Source organism: Bos indicus x Bos taurus, chromosome X (genome assembly GCF_003369695.1).
Source record: "Bos indicus x Bos taurus breed Angus x Brahman F1 hybrid chromosome X, Bos_hybrid_MaternalHap_v2.0, whole genome shotgun sequence".
NCBI lineage: Eukaryota > Metazoa > Chordata > Mammalia > Artiodactyla > Bovidae > Bos > Bos indicus x Bos taurus.
In genome coordinates this window covers 143,584,672-143,608,916 of record NC_040105.1, presented here as the reverse complement: position 1 = coordinate 143,608,916, position 24,245 = coordinate 143,584,672, and the positions used below count along the sequence as shown (strand labels likewise).

At 40.3% G+C, this 24,245-nt stretch overlaps 1 protein-coding gene and 1 long non-coding RNA gene across 3 annotated transcripts in view; one reads left to right on the top strand and one right to left on the bottom strand.

The window, feature by feature from the left end:
• Positions 1 to 8,880: 8,880 nt before the first annotated feature.
• LOC113886960 lies at positions 8,881 to 15,654 on the bottom strand. 2 transcript variants are annotated; one of them, XR_003509614.1, is made up of 5 exons: positions 15,569 to 15,654; positions 13,456 to 13,593; positions 10,755 to 10,841; positions 10,098 to 10,243; positions 8,881 to 9,081 (listed from the first exon to the last, which is right to left on the bottom strand). It is a non-coding gene; the product is annotated as an uncharacterized LOC113886960 (long non-coding RNA). The 2 variants fall into 2 exon arrangements; XR_003509613.1 differs by lacking the exon at positions 15,569 to 15,654 and adding an exon at positions 14,709 to 15,325 and having other exon boundaries at positions 8,882 to 9,081.
• The window catches only part of WDR44 (WD repeat domain 44), a 93,494-nt gene continuing 84,655 nt past the window's right edge, over positions 15,407 to 24,245 (top strand). Inside the window, exon 1 of the mRNA XM_027533696.1 lies at positions 15,407 to 15,907. Within this exon, the coding sequence (XP_027389497.1) occupies positions 15,831 to 15,907 (77 nt within the window). The 5' untranslated portion in view covers positions 15,407 to 15,830. The remainder of the gene's footprint in view (positions 15,908 to 24,245) is intronic.

Sequence of the window (24,245 nt, the reverse complement as noted above, 5' to 3'; positions counted from 1 at the left end):
GGGTACAATAAAGGACAGAAAAGGTAAGGACCTAATAGAAGCAGAAGAGATTAAGAAGAGGTGGCAAGAACACACAGAAGAACTATACAAAAAAGATCTTCATGACCATCCAGATAACCATGATGGTGTGATCACTCACCTAGAGCCAGCCATTCTGGAATGCGAAGTCAAGTGGGCCTTAGGAAGCATCACTACAAACAAAGCTAGTGGAGGTGATGGAATTCCAGTTAAGCTATTTCAAATCTTAAAAGATGATGCCTTAAAAGTGCGGCACTCAATATACCAGCAAATTTGGAAAACTCAGCAGTGGCCACAGGACTAGAAAAGGTCAGTTTTCATCCCAATCCCAAATAAAGGCAATGCCAAAGAATGTTCAAACTACCACACAATTGCACTCACCTCACACACTAGCAAAGTTATGCTCAAAATTCTCCAAGCCAGGCTTCAGCAGTATGTTCAACCGAGAATTTTCAGATGTTCAAGCTGGATTTAGAAAAGGCAGAGAAACCAGAGATCAAATTGTCAACATCCATTGGATCATAGAAAAACCAAAAGAGTTCCAGAAAAACATCTACTTCTGCTTCATTAACTATGCTAAAGCCTTTGACTGTGTGGGTCACAACAAACTGTGGAAAATTCTTAAAGAAACGGGAATATCAGACCACCTGACCTGCCTCCTGAGAAATCTGTATGCAGGTTAAGAAGCAACAGTTAGAACTGGACATGGAACAACAGACTGGTTCCAAATCAGGGAAGGAGTACGTCAAGGCTGTATATTGTCACCGTGCTTATTTAACTTATATGCAGAGTATATCATGCAAAATGCCGGGCTGGATGAAGCACAAGCTGGAAGCAAGATTGCTGGGAGAAATATCAATAACCTCAGATATGCAGATGATACCACTCTTACAGCAGAAAGCGAAGAGGAACTAAAGAGCCTTTTGATGAAAGTGAAAGAGGAGAGTGAAAAAGCTGGCTTAAAATTCAACGTTCAGAAAACTAAGATCATGGCATCCGGTCCCATCATTTCATGGCAAATAGACGGGGAAACAATGGAAACAGTGACAGATTTATTTTCTTGGGCCCCAAAATCACTGCAGATGGTGACTGCACCCACGAAATTAAAAGATGCTTGCTCCTTGAAAGAAAAGCTATCACCAACCTGCTGCCGCTGCTGCTAAGTCACTTCAGTCGTGTCCGACTCTGTGCGATCCCATAGACAGCAGCCCACTAGGCTCCTCTGTCCCTGGGATTCTCTGGGCAAGAATACTGGAGTGGGTTGCCATTTCCTTCTCCAATGCATGAAAGTGAAAAGTGAAAGGGAAGTCGCTCAGTTGTGCCCAACTCTTAGCGACCCCATGGACTGCAGCCTATCAGGCTCCTCCGTCCATGAGATTTTCCAGGCAAGAGTACTGGAGTGGGGTGCCACTGCCTTCTCCGATCACCAACCTAGACAGCATATTAAAAAGCAGAGACATTATTTTGCCAACAAAAGTCCATCTAGTCAAAGCTATGGTTTTTCCAGTAGCCATGTTTGGATGTGAGAGTTGAACCATAAAGAAAGCTGAGCACTGAAGAATTGATGTCTCCCACATCTCCATCATTGGCAGGCAGTTTCTTTACCACTGAGCCACCTTGGAAGCCCCTAAGGAGGACTGTTTGACAATAAAAATGGCAAATATTCTTCCTATTTTCAGGACTTAAAGGGTAAGCGTCTTGTTTTTTAACTTAAAGCTTATTGGGGTTGCAGATATGATGAAATGGATCTGGACAGCCTATAATGGGCTCCTCATTTTTTCTCTACTGACCAACTCTCTTGGTCTATCTCAGACACAAGTAAATTTAAAGCATTGAGAGGAAAATTTGAGGAAAAGTTATTTACATTTGTGGTGATGGCAAAGTATTGCTCAGGCTTCCTTGATGGCTCAGATGGTAAAGAACCCACCTGCCAATGCAGAGGTAAGAGACACAGGTTTGATCCCTGTGTCAGAAAGATCCCCCTGGAGAAGGAAACGGCAACTCACTCCAATATTCTTGCCTGGGAAATATCATGGAGAGAGGAGCCTGGTGGACTATAGTCCATGGGGTCTCAAAGAGTCGGACATGACTGAGCGACTAACACTTTTTCACAAAGTGTTGCTCAACTTTGCACAGGTTGAACCACTAAGTAGGTCTTTCCAGCATTCACTGCTGCTGCTGCTGCTAAGTCGCTTCAGTCATGTCCGACTCTGTGTGACTTCATAGACGGCAGCCCACCAGGCTCTGCTCTCCCTGGGATTCTCCAGGTAAGAACACTGCTAATACTTCCTATAAAACAGGGGAGTGACAACAGTCCCTAGACCCTGACCACAAAGTCTAGTTTTTCTAATTAATTTTTCCTACTTCCACCTTCCAGACCCAGATTACAATATAAGCTTTAATTTCCTTTTTGGTCTTTAAGGAGTTAAAGTCCTTTGTTATCTGGCCTTCAACACACATGACTTTTGACTTCAGCTTGAAACAGCATTAACTTCCTGACCACTTCTCATCACCCACTTGGTTAGCTTCCCTCTGGCTGCTCCCAGGATGTCCTCTTTCTATCTCTTCCTCCCGGCTTGTGACAGAAGTCCTGCTCCCACACTGTTCCTGGTCCTGTCCCCAGGACTAGAGCATCCTGAGTGGTCTGCCATTTCTGTCTATTGCTTCTCTTCAGATTCTCCCCGGCTGCTGTACTTTCTGGCATTCATCATATATTCTGTACCCAGTGTTCTTGAGCTTCTTTTTGACTCTGGCCATCCTACACTTTGCGTCTCTTCTCTTTCTTTCCAAAAAATACACTTTTGGATTTTGGATTTGTTTTTCACAAGTTTACCCCTAGGTATTACCCACCCACTACGTGAGGTTCCATGTCCTTACCTTCCTGTAGTTCAATCTTTCCCTCATTCAGGCTTGAACAATACACATCTTCAAAAGTACTTCCCAGGGGATTTCTCTGGTGGTCCAGTGGTTGAGAATCCACCTTGCAATGTAGGGGACACAGGTTCCATCCCTGGTCAGGGAACTAAGATCCCACATGACAGAGGGCAACTAAGCCTGAGCATAGCCACTACTGAGCCCATGTACTCTAGGGCCACAACTAGAAAGAGAAGCTTGTGCACCCCACTGAAGAACCAACGCAGCCAAAAATAGTTTTGTTTTAAAAAAAGTACCGCCCTACACACACTAATTGCCATTAAATATTTACATATACTTAAGATTCTTACATTTATACTTTCTTTAATAGTCCCACTTTTAGACCTCCTTCCTCAATTTCACAGTCACTTTGAAGAAGGAAGGCATTTTTTTCCTATAGATGTCTCTGAGTGTTTATGGCTAGAATCCTCAGTCTGATGACCAAATATGCAAATATAATGTGACACTTCCTCAACTAGATCTTGTTTAAGGTGTTATCTAAGGACTACCTGCATCACAGTCACTTGAGGGAAGCTTCTTAAAATGCTAATTTCAGGGGCTTCCCAGAAATCAGAATTCAATAGGCCCAGGATGAAGTTCCAGGATCTATATTTTAAGCAGCTCCCTAGAAGAGTATATAGTTTGAAAACCATTGCAGTAAGACATGTTGCTTACACAACTTTCCTTACTTACTTTATTTACATATTTTATTTTGGCCACACCACACAGCTTGCAGAATCTTAGTTCCCTAACCAGGTATTGAACTCATGCCAATGGCAGTGCAAAACAGAGAGTCCTAACCACTGGACCACAGGGAATTTCCAGCTTTCTTTACTCTAGGTGTTACAATCTTGACCATGGTCATCAGGTTATATACCTATAACAGTATGTAGAGTTCTTTATCTTGGGGCTTTATGAAGACAGCAAAAATATCTGTTGAGAATAACTGAAGCTGAACTGAACTCTAACAAGAACCATATACCTACTCATTCATACATAATACACACACATACACTCTGCTTGTTTATTTACTACATATATTTAGATAAAACAAACTATAAGGGTCTATGGCAGGTTTTGATAACAATCTCCATATTCTCCTTTCTAAGGAATTGTATACATTTTCCTTCAAGGATCCAAGGATCACTGTCTATCTGCCAAGTTATTTTCCAATGCTGACTGACCTGGGAGATCCAATTCTAGCTTCAGGGTGCTTCTTAAGAATCATGTGTACTTGCTCTAAGTATGGAAAATTAAACGATTTCTATGTTAAGTTTTACATCCTTCCAATGTGTTCTGTGAACAGCTGACTACCTAGTGTATTAGTTAACTGGAATTGGCAATGTGTGTGTGTTTAGTCACTCAGTCATGTCCTACTCTCTGCAACACCATGAACTCCTCTGCCCATGGGATTTTTTCCAGGAAAGAATCCTGGAGTGAGTTGCCATTTCCACCTCTGAAGGATCTTCCCGACCCAGGGATTGAACCTGCATCTCCTGCATTGCAGGCAGATTCTTTACCTCTGAGCCATCAGTGAAGTCCCAGATTTTGCAATACTTTCATTAATGTCTAATCTGATTGTTCCAAAAGAGAGGCAGTGGGGAGGCAAGGGGATATATGAAAATCAACTGATGTGTGCCCTCTATCCAAGGTGGCTGAGCTTTTGACAAGACTCATTTTTGTGGACAGGATAGTAAATTCAGGTTGAGAATTACTGGGCTAAACAGCATTCTGCATCTATATTCTCTGGAATAGTAGGAGTCTCTTATTTTTTTAAATCAGTGTTTTTCAAGGTAGGACAATAGGAGATGCACTTTCAATACATTTTGCTGGAAAAGCCACTTACGGTTTTGAATCTAAGCTGAAAACAAATTCTCCTATTTTTCTCACTATGAAACTCTTCCTTTATAACACCATAAACACCCTCCATGACCATCCCAACTCTTAGTCCTCGGGTGGCTCAGGGTATTACTACTTAATCACTTCTTCCCTTCTATCCTTTGGCCCACAGAATGACTTTTAGATTTACAATGGGCATCCTCAGAAATTGATGGGATCTAGAGTCTTTCCCTGGAGAAGGCAATGGCACCCCACTCCAGTACTCTTGCCTGGAGAATCCCATGGACGCAGGAGCCTGGTAGGGTGCAGTCTGTGGGGTCGATAAGAGTCGGACACGACTGAGCAACTTCACTTTCACTTTTCATTTTAATGCATTAGAGAAGGAAATGGCAACCCACTCCAGTACTCTTGCCTGGAGAATCCCATGGACGCAGGAGCCTGGTGGGCTGCCGTCTACGGGGTCGCACAGAGTCGGACATGACTGAAGTGACTAAGCAGCAGCAGCAGCAGAGTCTTTCCCAGGGTGGTATGAAATATGACTTAGACTCTGAGTTTCCCACATATGGTGCATGACCAGAGGAAATGGGTTTCTGTTAGTAGCCTCACTGACATTCATCCCTCAACCAAAATGATGGACATTGAATAGCTGTTCACTAACCAATGTATACCCAAAAGAGGAAGACTTAGATTCCAATCAAAGAAATGACTGACCCCTTCTTAGACAAAGGTTATGGCTCCTCAGTAAGAAAGTAGCTCAGTTTCAAATAAATTGAATCTCCACACTTCCTGGGCAGACTAGCTATCCTTACGCTCTTCTGGAAAAAAAGGAGTCTCACCTCCTACCCAGTTTTTGATCTATGTTCTGCAATTCTCTAGTCCAGAAAGTGTCTGCTTTAGGATCTGCTGCTGGTAGAAGTAATTATATCACATTACCTGATCCAGGCCTCAAACTTCTTTGTTTTTTTGAAGATATGATAAATCTGGTAAAAACACATCCACCACAACTAAGCAATGGCCTAATTGATATAAACCTAGAAGAAGAGCTTCTGTATCATCAGTTTTACTTTTTGCCTGGAAGACTGCCTCCATGATAACTGTACAGATCTTAATCTACCTATCCAAACATCTTTCTGTAGAACAGAATTGAATTGAGGTAATATGCCAAAAGAGATGGCCAAAGAAGTACCTCTAGTTTAGCACATCTTAAAATAAGTAGACAGATATATAGACAGATAATGATAGACAAGTATGATAGATAGAATATATTCTTTTAAATTCAGGGCTGATGGTTGAGATAGTGGGAAAATAACAGCCAGTAAGGATATGTCAGCACTGATTCAGAATAAAAAAGGAAGCTCTGAAGATGGCATCTACCTTTGGATCACTACTGGTTCCTAGTAGTTTTAAAGGGCCAGGCAAGTGCAAGGGACAAAGAAGACAAATCCTGGGAGGCAAGCAAGGTTAGCAGTTAGATCAGGCATACACCATCCCTTTCCTTCTCTGCTTATAGTCAGACTCCCAAAGGGTGATGCTCTTAATGGATGAATGGGGGCAAAACTACCACCCAGAGGCAGATAGTAGAGATAGGTGCTTGCGCTGGTTTTGGCTCTGGGTATAAGAGACAAAGAGAGAGAAATTTCCCTCAGACATCATAATCCCAGGCAGCTCTGGGTCCATAAATCATATGGGTCCAGAAATCTATGGCCAAAACATCTCATACGAGAAATTTAGCTTAAAACAGCTGTGGATTGGCAATATTCCTGGGTGACTAGTAGAAGCAAATACAACTCTCCTCTAGAAGAATTCACTTTAAACCCAGGTCTCAGTCTCCAAAGAAAAAGTTCCAAGGAACACATGTTCACAAATAAATATCATAATATACACAAGGGAGGAGAAGGCGATGGCACCCCACTCCAGTACTCTTGCCTGGAAAATCCCATGGACGGAGGAGCCTGGTAGGCTCCAGTCCATGGGGTCACTAAGAGTCGGGCATGACCGAGCAACTTCACTTTCACTTTTCACTTTCATGCATTGGAGAAGGAAATGGCAACCCACTCCAGTATTCTTGCCTGGAGAATCCCAGGGACAGAGGAGCCTAGTGGGCTGCCGTCTATGGGGTCGCACAGAGTCGGACACAACTGAAGCGACTTAGCAGCAGCAGCAGCATACACAAGGGAAAATATGAAAGACAGGTAAAGACGTATGGAGGATATATGTCTTTATCAACATATAAAGGATCAACAAGCATCTAATGGAAGTCCTAGAAGGAAATATTAAAAATAATAAGAAAGAGAGAATGGCTAAGCATTTTCCAAAGTTAGTGAAATATACAAGTCTTTACATTCAGGCCACCCTTAATGAACTTGCTCACTCTACTAAACTTAACTAGGCTAATATCAACCCTTCATTTGCCCACATGACAATCCTGGATAGACCACAATTAGAGTGTCCATTCATGTCACCTTCAAAAGGAGCAAAGACAATTGAGTACAGTTGCTTGAATAAGCCTAATGGTTTATCTTTCAGAATACCAGAAGTAAGATTACGTATAGTCAACGCAGATCTTTCCTTCAGAGCCTAAAGTGGTAGGTGAGCTCTGTTAATCCTGTCCTAGTGTGACCATTCTGCAATCTCCAAAAGAAAAAAAGAGAAAAGTTTGCATTTTGATGCAGAATACTAGGAAAAGCATAAATTTGAGGGCCAGGTACATCTAAGTTCAAATTCTGACCCTGCTACCATGCTTCAGGTCCCTTCCTATAAAAATTTTTTTAAAAAACAGCACAGTGGGGAAAGGTTAGAGAATTTAATCACTGAGATAACATGTAAAATGCCAGCCAGATCACTGGTATAGAACAAATGATTATTTCCTTTTCATCCCCCATCCCTCTACTTACATCATGACTTTCAGACTTTTGTCCAAGACTGAGATCAGCTCCATGATTAGTTTTTAAACAAATTGCCTACTTTTGACAAAATGGCCATTATAGTTATAAAACTTTGTTAAACTTTTGAAAACCTAAAATTATGTCCACTATTTCTCAACTTAAAGAAGTATATGGACAGGCTGGGTCTAAAGATTGAAGAGATATTGACCAACCAGAACGGCCAGCCAATGTGACCCAGGTGGATAGGATGACTGAAGTAGGAAAACAGATCTGGCAAAAAGATTTCAAGCCCATAACTTAGCACTGCTGCTGCTGCTGCTAAGTCATTTCAGTCGTGTCCGACTCTGTGCGATTCCATAGACAGCAGCCCACCAGGCTCTGCCGTCCCTGGGATTCTCCAGGCAAGAACACTGGAGTGGGTTGCCATTTCCTTCTCCATTGTGTGAAAGTGAAAAGTGAAAGTGAAGTCGCTCAGTCGTGTCTGACTCGTAGCGACCCCATGGACTGTAGCCTACCAGGCTCCTCCGTCCATGGGATTTTCTAGGCAAGAGTACTGGAGTGGCTTGCCATTGCCTTCTCCGAACTTAGCACTAGCTAGGGAATATTGGAAGATTGTGGTCAAGGCAGGCTGGAGAAGGCTGGTAACCAGAAGTTTAGGCTTCAAAGATGAGGAACACAGGCAAAAGCCATAAATGAAAAGCTAGGGATTTAATTATTCAGGGACTGAGAAATGACCACTAGAAGCTCAATTCCCAGATCATCTGGGTTACATGTGTCAGAGTTCAAGTTTAGGTGACAGAGATGAAAAGCTCATCACAGAAGGACTAAACTATACCACTGCTAACCTACTAATAATACAATGCCTAGCACATATCAAGCCCTCTGTTGAATGAATGAATAATCAAGCAACCACAGTAAAGCCAGATAAAAATACTGGAAGGTCAATAGTAAGATTAACATTGAAACTAAGGTTAAATTCTAAAAGCAAGCAGGTTCACTCAGTGGTTAAAGACTACAGAAGAAAGGGAACCAGACAGTCCCTAACATCACATGGGCAGCAAGATTGCTGAGGTTCTAGAGAATATTTACAAACGGGGTTGAATTTTAGGTGTACTGTGTGTGTGAGTGTATGTGAAGCAAGATACTTCTTTCATATTTTAAATTCATGTTACAGCTTTTTCTTTTTTCTGAACTCACTGTTTTTTCTTCTGTTACATCATACCATAATGTTCATTTCCAGGGTGACATTTATTCCCAAGTGCATTCAAGGACTTCAAAGAGCAAACAGCACCTGCTGATGTGTTACACTTGTTTTTCCAGGACCTACCTACATTCGTGGTTCTCAACCGGCAGAGGGAAGATAAGGATATTTATCCCTGGAGTAGTTTTCTACTGTTTCATAACAAATTACCACAAACTGAATGGCCTAAAAAAAAAGACAAATTTGTTAGCTCATAGTTCTGTAAATCAGAAGTCTGGGTACAGTGTGGTTAGGCTCTCTGCTCAGGGTGAAGCATGGCTGAAGTCAAGGTGTCAGCTAGGCTGCTTTCTCATATGGAGTTTGAGGTCCTCTTCCCACCCCATTCAGGTTATCAGCAGAATTCATACCCCTGCAGCCAGAGGACTGAGGTCCCCATTTCCTTACTAGCAGCAGGGAGCTACTCCTGATTCCTAGAGGCCACATTTCACATGTCTTGGCCCCCAAAGTCAGCACACAGTATGATGTTCGCTTTCTTTCTTTTTTTTTCCCTAGATGTTTGCTTTCTTCCCAAGCCTGCCAGAGAGTATTTCTCTGACTTTCTTTTCCCACTAGTTAGAGAAAACTCTGCTTTCAAGGGGCTCATGTGATTAGGTCAGATTCACAAGTATCATCCCTCTATCTTAAAGTCAACTGATTTGGAACTTTAATTACATCTGCACAATCCCATCACAACAGCAGATGGATTAGCACTGATTTAAATAACTGGGAGAAGACGTGTGTATAGACGGAGCGAGGCAGTCTTGGAGGTCTAGCTTAAAATTCTGCCTACCATAAACCCCAATGTCGGGATGTTTCTATTTAGATAAATACCATAAAAATGGGAAAAAAAGAAATATCAACCAGTTGCTTTAATTTTTGGAGCAATATTCCTATTTCAGACACTTCTCTCATTAACATGGCTCATTTGCTATAAGATAGTAAACTCAATTAAACTGTATATGCACATACACACACATGCGCACAGTAGCCTGACTGATACTTCTATGTAAATGTTTGCCACCAGATTATTTCACCAATTAAAAAATACATATATATGTATGAATGTATATACTCTTTTTCTTCCACGAAAGAAAAATAAAAGATCTCTTCCTCAGATTTTGACCTGGAGTGAATTTTTGAAGCATAAAGTTCATATGTCTTAGTTTCTCTCTCTTTAGATTAGGTCATATATTACTACTTACTGTTTTGAAAAACAAAATTATTCTTAGTCCATATTATTTAGAAGTGAACCTCTAACATTATACTTTGCTTCTAGAAGCTCCACATCAGTGCATCATTTCACAGTTGCTTTAGAAATTATCATTACCATTCTCTTTGTTTGTCAGGCCTGCAGTGTAGAAAACATGAATTTTTATCAGTAGAATAATTACATTCCAAGATTTTCTTTGTGGGTATTTTTTCCAAGTTCATTTTCTTAGTGGCACTTATTAAACTGTTCCAGAAGCTAAGTGTGACACATGTAATACCTTATATTGGAAATGAATCTCAGATTTTCATTTCATGTGTAAGTCTACCTTGTACATAATTGGTTATATATTTTCTTTTAATATTTTCCCCTCGTTTACACAGTAACACATATTCATTGTAGAAAACTGAGTCATTTTATAAAGGTACAAATAACCATAAATTTCATTATTATTTTAATCAACAACCAAAGACAATCACCATTAATCATTTGGGAACACTCTTCCAGAACTCTCTTCGCTTATATACACATATAGATACATAGATAAATAATTTTCATAAATGGAATTATTCTTCATGCAATTATTTCATAACATCTGTTTTCATTTAACACATTATCAGCTCCTGTCACGTCAATGAATATAGAGACTTACCCCTTAACGACTGGCGGTTAGCACATTGTTCTTGTCTGCTAGTAACCCTTTCTTGGAAAAAACATCCATTGCATACTCCACGTGGTCCTAGTAAGAAAGATGATAGAGTAGTCTCTCCCTCCATGGTGTGTGGCAGGGAATCAGTTGACCCATGCCTGAAAATTCAGAGTCTCTTTTCCCTTAGCTACAGGGATTTCCTAAGACCAATCAACATAGACCCTGAGATTTAATATATCAACACTAGGAGAGAGAGAGTCTTACTTCCTTTAGGACTGAGAATTATTAAGACAGTATAAACCAATTGCCTACAGTCAGCTTTGCTGACAACAAAAAGGAATCTGTCTGTGATAGGAAAATTGAAGTCTAAGCACAAAAGCAGCAAAGATAAGCAAAGATGAAAGAGAAAGTTTTGAGATCTCTTAGACTCTGGATCCCACTATGCCTGAAGCTACTTCATCTGGACTACAGTCAGTGTTGCTATAATACAACATAGGCTTTCCCCAAAATTACTGCACTATGCAAAGTTGTTCAGTAAAAATCACAGGGCTTATGGGGGAAATGGGACTAGGAGTACAAGATTTTAAAACTTTGTCACTGACACATACACAAAAAAGGTATGAACTTAATGAAAATGGTAGCACAGTTTTACATGCTAACTGGTTACAAAATACAAAAATACTACAATAAACATGGTGCTTTAGTTTGAAAAAGACCTGAAGCTTGCTTGTGGAAATGGGTATCAGAAGGGTTGCAAGTTATGAGTTACTGTGAGGTGACAGATGGACAGTTATCTGAAATCAGGTGGAAAGCTGCAACACTAGATGTGGATGGGTATGACTCAAAACATACACAGAAGTGAGGCAACTGAAAACATACAAAGAAGTGAGGCAACTGGTAGATGGCTGAGGTCTATGTGTATTTTATGTACTCCTCTGCAACTTGATTCATCTGGGTTTAGTTTTCTGTTTTCACCTAATGTTTCTGGCTGACAAAACTGCCCATAACAAAATGCAAAATTCATCTTACACTTAAATTGTCCTCTAATACATTAGTCACAAAGGAACAGACAAGTGTTAGAGCAGTCTGTACTTAACTATGTAAGTGAATAAATTCCCTTTTTTGGTTTAACATAATTCCAGTTAGCTTTCTTCCAGGGTCCTGAATAGTCATATATGGCTAAAAAATATTTCATTACACATCAGTAACACATTTTAAATTCCAGGCTGGCTTCTCTGTGTCTCTTGACACATTTCTAGACTCTTTCTCTACTTTCAGTTCTTGTGTGCTCAGAGATCGAAAATTGATTTTAATATGAACACAAACCATCATTAAGAAGGTGGGGACTTCCTTGGTGGTCCAGTGGCGTTAAGACTTCACCTGTCAGTGCAGGGGGTGTGGGTTCAATACCTGTTTGGGGAGCTAAGATTCCACATGCTTCACAGTCAAAAAACATAAAACAGAAGCAATATTGTAACAAATTCAATAAAGACGTTTAAAAAAGAAGGTAGAATGGACCTGAAAAAGGCATAAAAATTCAAAGTCAAAAGATTTTTTAAGTTTTATTATTATAATCTGTAACACAACTGACTTTTCAAACAGATGATTGAAAGTTGATGATTACAGAATTTAATCTTGGCCTTGACAAGTTTTGGCCATTTTCAGAATGATTTTTCCCATGGATTCTGCTACTTTTAAATCCATAAAAACTCTCATGGTGGTTGCAATATTAAATCTTTTCATGTAAATATTATAGCTCAAATCACCTAACCTTGTACATAAAAAAGTTTTTCCCTGGGTTATCACTTTAGCTCTTGTTTATGCAAAGGCCTACATGCATTACAGTTTTATCACTGATGTTCTAGGTGATTACTCTTGGGGTTGGAGCAAAACTGGCCCCAAAGATACTGCCATTTTGTATTATTCTTGACAAGAGGCGAGAGCCAGTATTCCACACCATAGACAAGTTATTTCATACACTGGCTGTGACTTTAGCACTTGAAATCCCTAAGCGGGGTTTATGCTATGCAGATAAGGAAACATAAAAAGTTTCCTTAAACCCATCAGCCTTAGAACTGTGTAGTTTTTATAGTCCTTGGAAATGAGCCACTCAACTCCGCTCTGAAAGCAGACATAAACAATATATAAACAACGGCTGGTTATGTTCCAATAAAACCTTCTTTACAAAAACAGACAGCAGGACAGATTTGTCCAGAGTTCTGGTACCATAATTCGCCAACGCCTGCTTTGGACCAATAGTTTTCACTTTTTTTTTTTTAATGGAGCCTTGCAGCAGTCTCTTGAGAGTCAAGGAAGGCCAAGCAGGCAGGAACCTGAATTATCCCTGCTTCAACTATAATAGTTTTTATTTTTATGATATGTGGACCTTTGTATGAAATCAGGTTTGATTAAAGAGTTTCATTTCTAATAAGGAGAAAAGCTTTAAAACCACAGCCTTGGACTAAGCCTAAAATCTGCTGCCTTAAAACTCAAGAACAGATGTTTAAGACAAAACAAATACATCTTTTGACATCTTTAAAAATGATCATAGGTGGTACACATGTGTTTTGACGTTTCCAGAAATTCACTTTCTCATAAAATTGATAAAAGCATTTAAATAGATAACTTGAACAGCTCTAAAAATGTTATTGGATTATCATTCCTATTTCATTTCAGCTTTTTCTAAACATAATGTTTAAGGTACCTTAAAAGGTCCAGAGAGGTGGTATGAAATAATGGGAAAAACACCAATTTAGGAGACTGTGTTTTCCTCCATTGCTAGATTGTGAGCTCCTGGGAAACAGGAAGTAAATTGTCTTCATCTTTGAATCATGCTCAGCACCTAGAACAGAACATGACATCAAGTTTTAATTTTTAAGGCAAATGTAAATTAACTATTACATAGCTGGGGCTGCATAGCTAGGAAGAAAATAAATTCAGGTAGTTTATTTACTTATATCTTTCCATAATCCGTAAAGGAAAAAAGCGTATCTTTCCTGATTGTATGCTAAGTTGCTTCAGTCATGTCCAACTCTGTGCAGCCCTATGGACTGTAGCCCACAAGGCTCCTCTGTCCATGGGATTCTCCAGGCAATAATACTGGAGTGGGTTGCCATGCCCTCTTCCAAGGGATCTTCCTGACTCAGGGATTGAACTCTGGGTCTCCTGCATTGGCAGGCGGGTTCTTTAGCATCCTGGGAAAGCCCTTTATAGTGAGCAACAAAATAAAGTTTGTACTTTGAGATATATTTTTAAACCTAGAAAATTAGCATGTTTAAAACACATAAAAGCTAATAATTGGGTCCACAAATCCCTTATGTGCACTTCTTAAATACCAAAAGCTCTGGAAGCCAAACATTTTTGTTTTCTATTTTTAGTGACTTATTTGACAGTCAGTTTAGTCTAACCTAAACTTAACTGACAGTAGTAGCTGACTTGAACTGAAGGTGGCTACTTATTGGTGTTTATCTACCCCTTATGAATAATCATAAGGTTTGGTGCAAGAAATATTACCCTATTTGATTATGCAGCGTTTTCCCTCAACTCCCTAGGGTGTTAAAGAATACATAGTATATGGCATTCGGTTTTACACAAACTCGCCAGGTAACCCCAGATCTTTTCCTGGTTGCTTTCCACGTAGGAATCTAGAATCCCATTCCAGCCTCTCTGAGGCCATGCCCCCGGTCCCAGTTGCTTTTCTGCCGCCATCTTGAGCAACAATTGTAGTGCAAACAACTCCGAGTGCCCTCCTGTCTCGGCAGCTGGAAAAATAAATGTGCTTCCCGATTATATATAAAGTCAGCATTATCACTTTGATAGTCAATGATGCGTTAACAAAGAACATCTTGGTCTTTTATAAGCACCTTTCTATTTTCATCACTGGACACTGGGCAGTCGAGGATCAGAATTAAGTTACAAGCTCTTAGCCTTGCAACGGAATCTGCTCAATATATTTACCATTTGACTGATGCACATCTTGACCAGTATGTAAAAATTTCTCTCCCGTTAAGTCTGGGCAACAATAGGTATCTGTAAAGAGAAAGTAACCGGAGGCCCTACAGTGGCTCAGCTCCAGCAACAAATCCATCATTACTCCATTGAACTGGCACACTCCCCACTATCTCTCCTGGACCCCACCCTCTGGCCGGCAGGATCCTATCTAGAGATCTCAATTAGAGATCTTGAACTAAATAGCACAGGTTATGCCCCATAACGCTAGAGGAGGTGGACCCGCCTACTCCCTAGGGTTTGGGAATCGGGCCTTGGATAAATTAAATCGACGAAAATTTAAACCACAATGCCAACTTATCCCGACACCATTTCCTCATAAGAAAAAAAGCAGACTCCAAATCACCCGTCTAAAAATGCCTCTCTTTAGAATTGCAGAGTTAGTGAATGGGACACTCTGCCGGACCCCACCTACATCAGGCGCGCTCCCACAAAGTCGGGGGACAGCCCCGCTCAGGCGTAGGCTCTAGACTCCTCCCCTCAGAACACTCATCCCCACCCTTCCCCACAACTTCCGGCCCTCACCGAACGCCCTCAACGGCGCTTGCGCCGTTTTGATAGGCTTCTCGAGTACCAGAAATCTGAGCTCGGCCTCTCAGGAACCGCCCCCGCCACCTCTTCGCTCCGCCCACGCCCCACCGGCCCCTCCCGAAATCTCGCGAGGGTAGGTGCGCGTCCGTGTTTTGCGGGCAACTAGCTCTCCCAGCAGCTGTAATTGCCGCTGCGGGAGATATTGGAGCTGCTGTCGTCCGCGCGCCCGCCCTCCCCCACTGAGGAGAGCCACCGCCTCTTTCGCTCTTTTCACACACCTATCGCCGGGAGCGGCGGCAGCAACAGTCCCTGGATCCACCGCCGCCTCCTCAGACGGCCGCTCTGCTGGTTATTGCCTCAGTCTGGCAGTTGCCGGCGGCCCCCTGTCCAGCTCCTCTCTTCAGATCGTCTGCTCCCTCCTCATCCTCTCCGGGACCCACCTCCCCACGGTTCGCCGGGGTGGAGGACGACGAGGAGGAGACGAGAGTCACCCTCCCTCCAGGCGGCGCCGGCCCCCTCACCCGCGGGTGTGTCCTATAAATGGCGTCGGAAAGCGACACGGAGGAATTCTTTGATGCCCCTGAAGATGTGCACCTAGAGGGCGGCGACCCTATCGGGTAAGTAACCGGAGCCCTGGCCCAGAAGCCAGGCGTCCCCGTCTCCTGGCTTCCCCTGTGCCGTACCCCCTACACCCCTTCCAGGTCCCGCCGCCGCAGCCCCTCTCCGTCTCCCTCGGCTACTTCAGAGTGAGTTCCGGGAGGGCAATCGCCCACCTCGGGCAAACCTCCCTCTTGGCCCTGGTAAACGGCCCCCGGGCTTCTCTCGGAGCCTCTTTCTCTTGTCCAGCTTTCTGCGAGGTGGGACAGTTTACGAGCTCGAGAGCCGGAGATGTGTATTTGAGGGTTTCAGAGCTTACCTTGAAACATCCGTTTTGGCCTTGGGGGCCATAGATTAAAGGAGCGGTAACAGGAATTGCACTGACGGTTGTTTTTTTCTTCTTTTGCCGCTAACTTACCTATCCGATTCAGAGGTGTCTCTACTCCGTATTCGCCGTCCTCTTTTGGTTGCACAAAAAGAAAAGGAGCGGAGCGCGGGGAGGGGGAAGACTGGGTGTTTACTTAGGAAAGTCCTCTAGCTGATGTACTCTAGATCCGCGGTGTTTTATTAAAATACCACCTTGCCATGAGGCAGAGGAAATCGAAGACGAGGTCCTTTACCATTAGCGAGACTGCGGTCTTAAAAGAGTTGCCGTACAGAAATGTGTACAACCGACTGCAGCGATACAAACAAGTGCTGAGTAATCTGTGGTTGGAAGGAGAGCCACAGCTTGGTGCTCTTTATCTAATTCTGCAAAATGTTTTAGTGGTGATTAATAGGGAGATTCTGAGTAGGAACTACAGTAGTTGGAAGGCTTCGCTTTGCCTGGGACTTCTACTGACCCACTCCCGACTCTTCCCAGTTGGAATAATGTTTAAAGCGAGTTCACCGAACTCTTCTACTGGTCTTGTGTGGCACTAGAGGCAGTGAAATACATTTTCGTGCTATGAGAACTTGAAAATGGGTAAAATTTGTCATGTTACTGTAAAAGTCACTAATATGGTTCCAAAAGTCAGCTGCCTTCAATTTGCAAGCTTACCCGTGGAAGAAATACCTTAATGCAAATTACTATTATCTGTACATTCTAGAAGTCGTTCTAAAACTGAATAGGTATTATATATAATATGTACCCCCAAAAGTTACAGCAACAAAAGCAGAGAAAATGTACGTTGGTGGGTCGTTAATGAGTGTGTTTCCACCAACCTTCAAATCGCTAGTATGGGATTTGAAGGTGGCAATGGCCAAACTTGAGATGGCATTGAATCTCCTTTAAGTTCAATATATGGAACAAATTCACAGCTAGATGGTAGAGGATAGAAAATTCACTTGGATTTCCAAGTATATAGGAGTCCTCTGAAATTAAATTTTGTCTTCCTGGTATTCCCCTTAAAGTAATCATATGATTTAATAAATTTAGAGCTGTGTGAGTATTGTTTCTTTTCAATGAATGTAACATTTAATTTTGAATAACGGCTACATCAGGACCTGTGTAAACTGCCTAGTAATCCAGTACCTGGCAGAAAGAACTCCAGTGTTCATTCCCTTCTCCTTCCTTTCTTGTAATTAGCAAATTTAACTTCACAGGGTGCTTACTTTGGGAGGAAGTATGCACAACTTGGAGTTATTTAACTTATCTAAACTGAATGAGTCATTTTGATAGAATTGCTAGTCACTTCTTCCCTCCTGGAATAATAAACTTCTCAAGCATTTTGATCCTTTGATATGCTAGGTGAAAAGTAAAAACATCTCTTAGGACCCAGCCTTCTGAATTTAACTCTAACCTGCCCAAATATTGAGGATGTTGAGCTCTATGGGTAAAACTACTGTCAGTCTATGAATTTCAAGGCTCCATCCTGCATTACTGAGGGGATTTCGAAGGAAATTCAACTCTACTGGAGAATTTAATCTGAAAAGAACTAGCAGTACTGAGAGGACTGCACAAGGTTGGCATTATTAACATTTCCTCTGTCCTTTGTGACAGTTTTTGTTATTTGCATAAGGTACTGTGAGGAAACTTGGCTGGGTAACTAACAACCTAGAAATGAGTGAGAAATCTTGATTTGTGAAAACATATGGTATCATCAGATATTGGTTATTAGAAGTATCTTCTCTCCCTTGAGACACACTCAGAGATTTACACCATATGCACTCTAAGAGGTTAACCGACCCGGTTTGGGCACTTTAAGAAATGTTCCTTGCATTGCATGTTCTAGAGTACACAGAACATTTCACCAGATTGTAGTAAACTGAGTAGGCTGTTGAGAGTTATCTCATGTTTTGTTAATTAGCAGAATCCAGATAAACAATCCATTTCCTAAAGCTGATTTCTTTCTTCTTTTCCCCTTCCAATGGTGTCTTCAGCTTTGTTGTTCTACTCTTAAATCAGAGTTAATAAAGTTAAAAAATCAGTCCAGTTTTTTATAGGAAGACTTGATTTGAATGCAGCTACTTTTCCACAGTGGGAGATCATCTCCACTTGTCCAGCTTTGCAGTGTACATCACAGTTACAATGATTTATTTTGATTGATATTTTAGGTCAGATTTCCTTATTCTTTTCTCCATTTTAATGAAGAACCTTAGGCTCAGAGAGGTTAATAAATTGGCCTAGGGGACACAGCTTGTAAGTGACAGCTGGGATTTGAAACCAGTTCTTTGGACTCCTACTCCAGTATTTTTTTCTAGTACATCATAGCTACCCCATACTGGGTGGGTGGGTGGGTGGGTGGGTGGGTGTGTGTGTGTGTGTGTGTGTGTGTGTGTGTGTGTGTGTGTGTGTGTATTCAAGGTAATTTCCTCCAAGAGATACTTGAGTCAAATGCTTTAGGACCAACTTGCTAAGTTGAACTGATGCATATATTTAAAACTAGTAGCCCAAACTTCAGTTCTCTTGGCTAGAAATACCCACTTTCTCTTTCAAGAATGTGTATTTTGTTTTGTCAGATAGGGCTGTTATAAGATCATAGCATGTTACAACTGGAAGGGACATCTAGTTTAACTCCTTCATGTAAAATGTGAAAGCCAAAGCCCTGAGAAAGGAAAGTGACTTGTCCAAGGTGACACAGCAAACTAATGGCAAAGTTAGGACTTGAATCCAGATCAGTTTCACTATCTAGAATTATATTCTGCTATCATGCTATCTTTTGATAAAGCAGGAAAGGGAGGAGGAAGTTTGGTATAGTACAAAAAAGCCCTGGACTGTGAGTCATTTCATTTCCTCATCTTTAATTTGAGGAGAGTTTTAACAGACTTGATGGTATTTGGTACATGATTTAAGACCTGTAGATTTGAAACTAGATATTTACTGGGTAAATTATATGTGAAATGAATGTTTGTGCTATTTTGTGTGGATTATGCATACACATACTAAAGGCTGGCACTGAGAACATGTTGTAAAAACAAACGTGATGTTTTGAGCATTCTTCATGTTTTTTATTGGAAGAAATGGTAAGATTTTTAGAGTAGGAAGGGACAGAAGATCATTTGGCCCAGCCCTTCCATTTAACTGAAAGAGAAACTATGCTCAGAGAGGGGAAGTGACACATTGCTGATTAGCGGCAAACTCAGAACTAGAACCCAAGTCTCCTGATTCCTCATTTATACCATGATGCCTTGTCTGTAGAAGGAACGAAAGTATTGGCAGTTATCCCTGCTGTAGGTTTCTGGCACATACTCTGTTAGCAGGACTCCCGAGATAGTCAACTACATCTACCATGATTCTGTTTCTTTTATGTCTTGCTGTCAGAGGACATGGAATGTTCTAGGATCCTCACTTTTGCCCACTAATTTTCTCCAAGTCTGGATGAAAAAACGGTGACAAAACAGCTAATATAAGAACAGGGATGGTTATTTGTTTTGTTAGTTTAGTGTCAATTGCAGTCTATTATTTTAGATTGGAGTAATAACCCAAATCTTGATTTTTAAGTCATAAGAACTGAGATCAAACTGTCCCAAAGAGTTGTTTGGTCTAAAAAATAAAAAGTTGCCTAACTGCCTTTGTTGAAAACTGTTTTTCACTTGGACATCAGAAACATTTCTCTCTGAATTGAAAATTGATGCATTTCAATTAAAAATTATTTGCGTGGTATGGGTTATTTAAGAGCCCTATTAAAAATAAGCTGTTATTTAACAACCTTATTAAAAATGGCTGTTCATGGGTATAGATGAATTATGGATTATATTTGATTGCCATTGGCTTTGTGGATTGATAGAAATATATTTACATATGCTTTTTTATCACACCATGTAACATCATGTAGAGGTGGGAGGGGACCTTTTGCATATTAATTAGTAAATTCAAGCTCTAAATTTAGTGGCCTCCAACTGTCAGTTTGGTGACTCATGGAAGTAGGACAGTCCGAAGCAGTACTGCAGTTTGGGGACTCAATTTGAATCTGTACAAACTCTTAAAACTGAAAACTTTATTTTGTTCTTGGGGTAACCTACTTCAAAAAGTAGGGTACATAAAATTTGATCTTTAAAAATGTTAAAAACCTAGATAGTTTTAGCATGTTGACAGTTCAGTGATGGTCCTACAGAAAAAAAAGTAACTTCTAATTGTTGTTATTTGAGACCTGCATAACCTTCACAGTACATGACAGTCCTTGTGTTCTTTTCAGTTCATTGTTTAGATTTTGACAAAGTCAGGTGAATTTGCCAGGCAAGAACCTTGAAGATGCTGTTTGTTTCCTCCTCAAACTCTGCCTGCAATTCTGGTAACTACTTCCTGGGGTATGTAGGTGGAGGACAGGGTGGTGGTGGTGATGGAGTAGGTGGTGAAGGTAGCCCCTGAAGCCAAGAGAGAGAGACCAGGTTCTCAGACTGCTTACTGGGACATGGATAACTGAGATCAGACGAATCACAGTATTTCGTATTGTTTTAGATACACACCTATACAGTGAATTAAACAACCCTTTCTGTGAGAGATTAATAGTCTATAAGAATTAATTAAAAGTAATGAAAATTGTAGGTACTTTATGATGCTCTACTGATATTTAACTTGAATTGCTAATTAACCTACATTTTTGTTTTCTACCCATAGCTAAGCTAATTTCTACAAACTTTCACAAGGTTTGTTCCACCCTTGCTGTCAGATATTCTTCTGCTAACAAGCTAAACCTTTAATTGGGTGCTTTCCTTACTCTTCAGAGTAGAATCTTATCTGTTCTCTTATTTCAGACTGAGCAGCCTTTGTATTAGTCTGTCATCTCGTGATTCAAAATTGTGGAAAAACTGCATAAGACATAATGTGGGCCTCATACCTGATGGCAACCCCAATGTTTTTCCCCAGTCCTATACAAATTTATCTTGGTTACTATAGCAACCAGCCTATCAGTTATTTTTCTAGCTCTTTTGCCTGCTCAGATACTAGGATTACCATATAATCAGGTTCTGCTAAAGCCCTTCAGATCTTAGCATTTTATTACCAGCTGCAGCTGTCTGACAGTTTCAGCTTGGCATTCCATTAGGGTCAATTGGTTTTAAGTTCACAAAACCTTTTTGTCTCCAAACATTTTAAACATACAGAATTTAACAGGAACATGTTTAGGTAATATTTCTCTCATGCTAATTTTATCAGTTCCATTGTTAGTCATTGTCTTGAAGATTGAATGCATTACATCACTGGCATCCAATGGCCATCCATGGGTCATATCAGCTAGAATAAATTTCAAGATTGAGTTACCATTTAAGAAATATATACAAATATGATTTTAGACCCTATGTCATCACGAGCTAGCTGAAGTGACTTAAAAGTACCTTGATTCATCAACTCACAAATAAATAATCTGGCTTCTACCAAAAATTATTTCTGTAGATAGCAGAAAGAATGTTTGGACTTTTCATTCTAATTTGGGAAAACAGTTCAGAAGTTTAATAGGAAAGTTTATCTTTCTTTTGCAGCCTTTGATAAATGGGAAAAGAAACATAAAGATTAAATAGTTGTACGGGTCTTTATTATGTTCTATTTTTTAAAATCTCATAAAAATCTCAGAATTCAAATAACTAAAATAGTTAAGTTACAAATGTGTTTGTCTTGCTAAAAATAAGAATGTTGAAAAAATATTTAGGATATATAAACTGATAGTTCATATAGTAGTTTATATAATGTTTGTGTTAATGTTTGTTTTTGGTGCTCATGCTTGTTAATATTATATGGTGTAGTAATAAATATATGCCTGATTAATCTTTCTAAATATGCCTAATTAATCTTTGAGTTTAACTGAGGTGGTTAATCTTTTAATGCTTTAGCCAATTTTGGTATGTGTTTCAATATATAACAATAACATAAGTAATGTATTTTTTTTCCTTTTCTTGTTTATTTTATTTTATTTATTTTTTAACTTTACAATATTGTATTGGTTTTGAAGTAATGTGTTTTTAAAAATCAGAGTAAAATTTCTCTTAAGATATTTTGTGTACTTTTCAAGAAATGTTTATCTTTCTAAATTAGAATATTATGTAGTAAGCTTGTGAGTTTGTGAAATGATTAAATTAAAATTTCCTGGCTTGAATTTTTATTTTTAAATCATTTGAATGGTTTAAGAGTTTAAAGCATTTTAAGATTAGTTTATCCTATTCAAAGCTCTGGTTACTAAATTCTGATGATGCCCCAAGGAGAACTTTATTTTAATTGCACAAATAGGCTACAGAGCAGAAAAGGTTTTACTTTATCCACAGGACCCTAATCCCTAAAATTTTTAAAATAAAGGCAGGGGGGAGGATAAGAATTTTTTTTAAGGCCTAGGATGAACCATAAAAATTTTGGAAAGTACTGACAGGAAACTTTAATGTTTTCCAGTAGGCAGCCTATACAGAGGAAGCCATACCTGTATAAAATGTACTTGACCACTACTAATTGTAATAGACTGTTCCAGTAAAAACTCATTGAACCGTGAGCATTCTTATGAACCACAGGTCAAACTCTTTAGAGAACCAATAAATAGAATGTAAAGATGTATTCAAACCCATTTTCTCAGAAGCAGGCATCCTGGTTCCTAAGTAGGCTCAAGAGAAGAGGTAAAAGTGTTCTTTCTGGCATCAATCTTGAACTGCAAAGACTAGACATGGATGAACTTAATATCCATAGTCCTCTTTTAAATATGTTTTTGAACGTCTTTGTTTAAATTGGGAGACTGAGGAAATTATTTTTCTAGTTATTCAGTTCAGTTCAGTCGCTCAGTCGTGTCCAACTCTTTGCAAACCCATGAATCACAGCACGCCAGGCCTCCCTGTCCATCACCAACTCCCGGAGTCCACCCAAACTCATGTCCATCAAGTCGGTGATGCCATCCAGCCATCTCATCCTCTGTCGTCCCCTTCTCCTCCTGCCCTCAATCCCACCCAGCATCAGAGTCTTTTCCAGTGAGTCAACTCTTTGCATGAGGTGGCCAAAGTATTGGAGTTTCAGCTTTAGCATCATTCCTTCCAAAGAACACCCAGGACTGACCTCCTTTAGAATGGACTGGTTGGATCTCCTTGCAGTCCAAGGGACTCTCAAGAGTCTTCTCCAACACCACAGTTCAAAAGCATCAATTCTTCGGCGCTCAGCGTTCTTCACAGTCCAACTCTCACAGCCATACATGACCACAGGAAAAACCATAGCCTTGACTAGATGAACCTTTGTTGGCAAAGTGATATCTCTGCTTTTGAATATGCTATCTAGGTTGGTCATAACTTTCCTTCCAAGGAGTAAGCGTCTTTTAATTTCATGGCTGCAGTCACCATCTGCAGTGATTTTGGAGCCCAAAAATATAAAGTCTGACACTGTTTCCACTGTTTCCCCATCTATTTCCCATGAAGTGATGGGACCAGATGCCATGATCTTCATTTTCTGAATGTTGAGCTTTAAACCAACTTTTTCACTCTCCTCTTTCATTTTCATCAAGAGGCTTTTTAGTTCCTCTTCACTTTCTGCCATAAGGGTGGTGTCATCTGTATATCTGAGGTTATTGATACTTCTCCCGGCAATCTTGATTCCAGCTTGTTTTTCTTCCATCCCAGCATTTCTCATGATGTACTCTGCATATAAGTTAAATAAGCAGGGTGACAATATACAGCCTTGTTGTACTCCTTTTCCTATTTGGAACCAGTCTGTTGTTAGGGTTCTAGTTATTAGCAGTACTATTAACAATTTGTGTGGTTTTTTAAAAAAAAAATCACTCTTTTAAAATATGCTTATCTACCCAAATGACAGGTGGTTTGAACATTTCTTCTCAGCCCCAGATCCACCCCATTCACCTCCAGCTTTCTCCTTCCTAGCTTACCTTAAGGTCATTAGTACAGAGATTCCCTGGTGTAATAATTTATTCTTCCTTAACAAGTGAGAAGAAACAGTGGTGGATGAAATATAATGAATGGGTG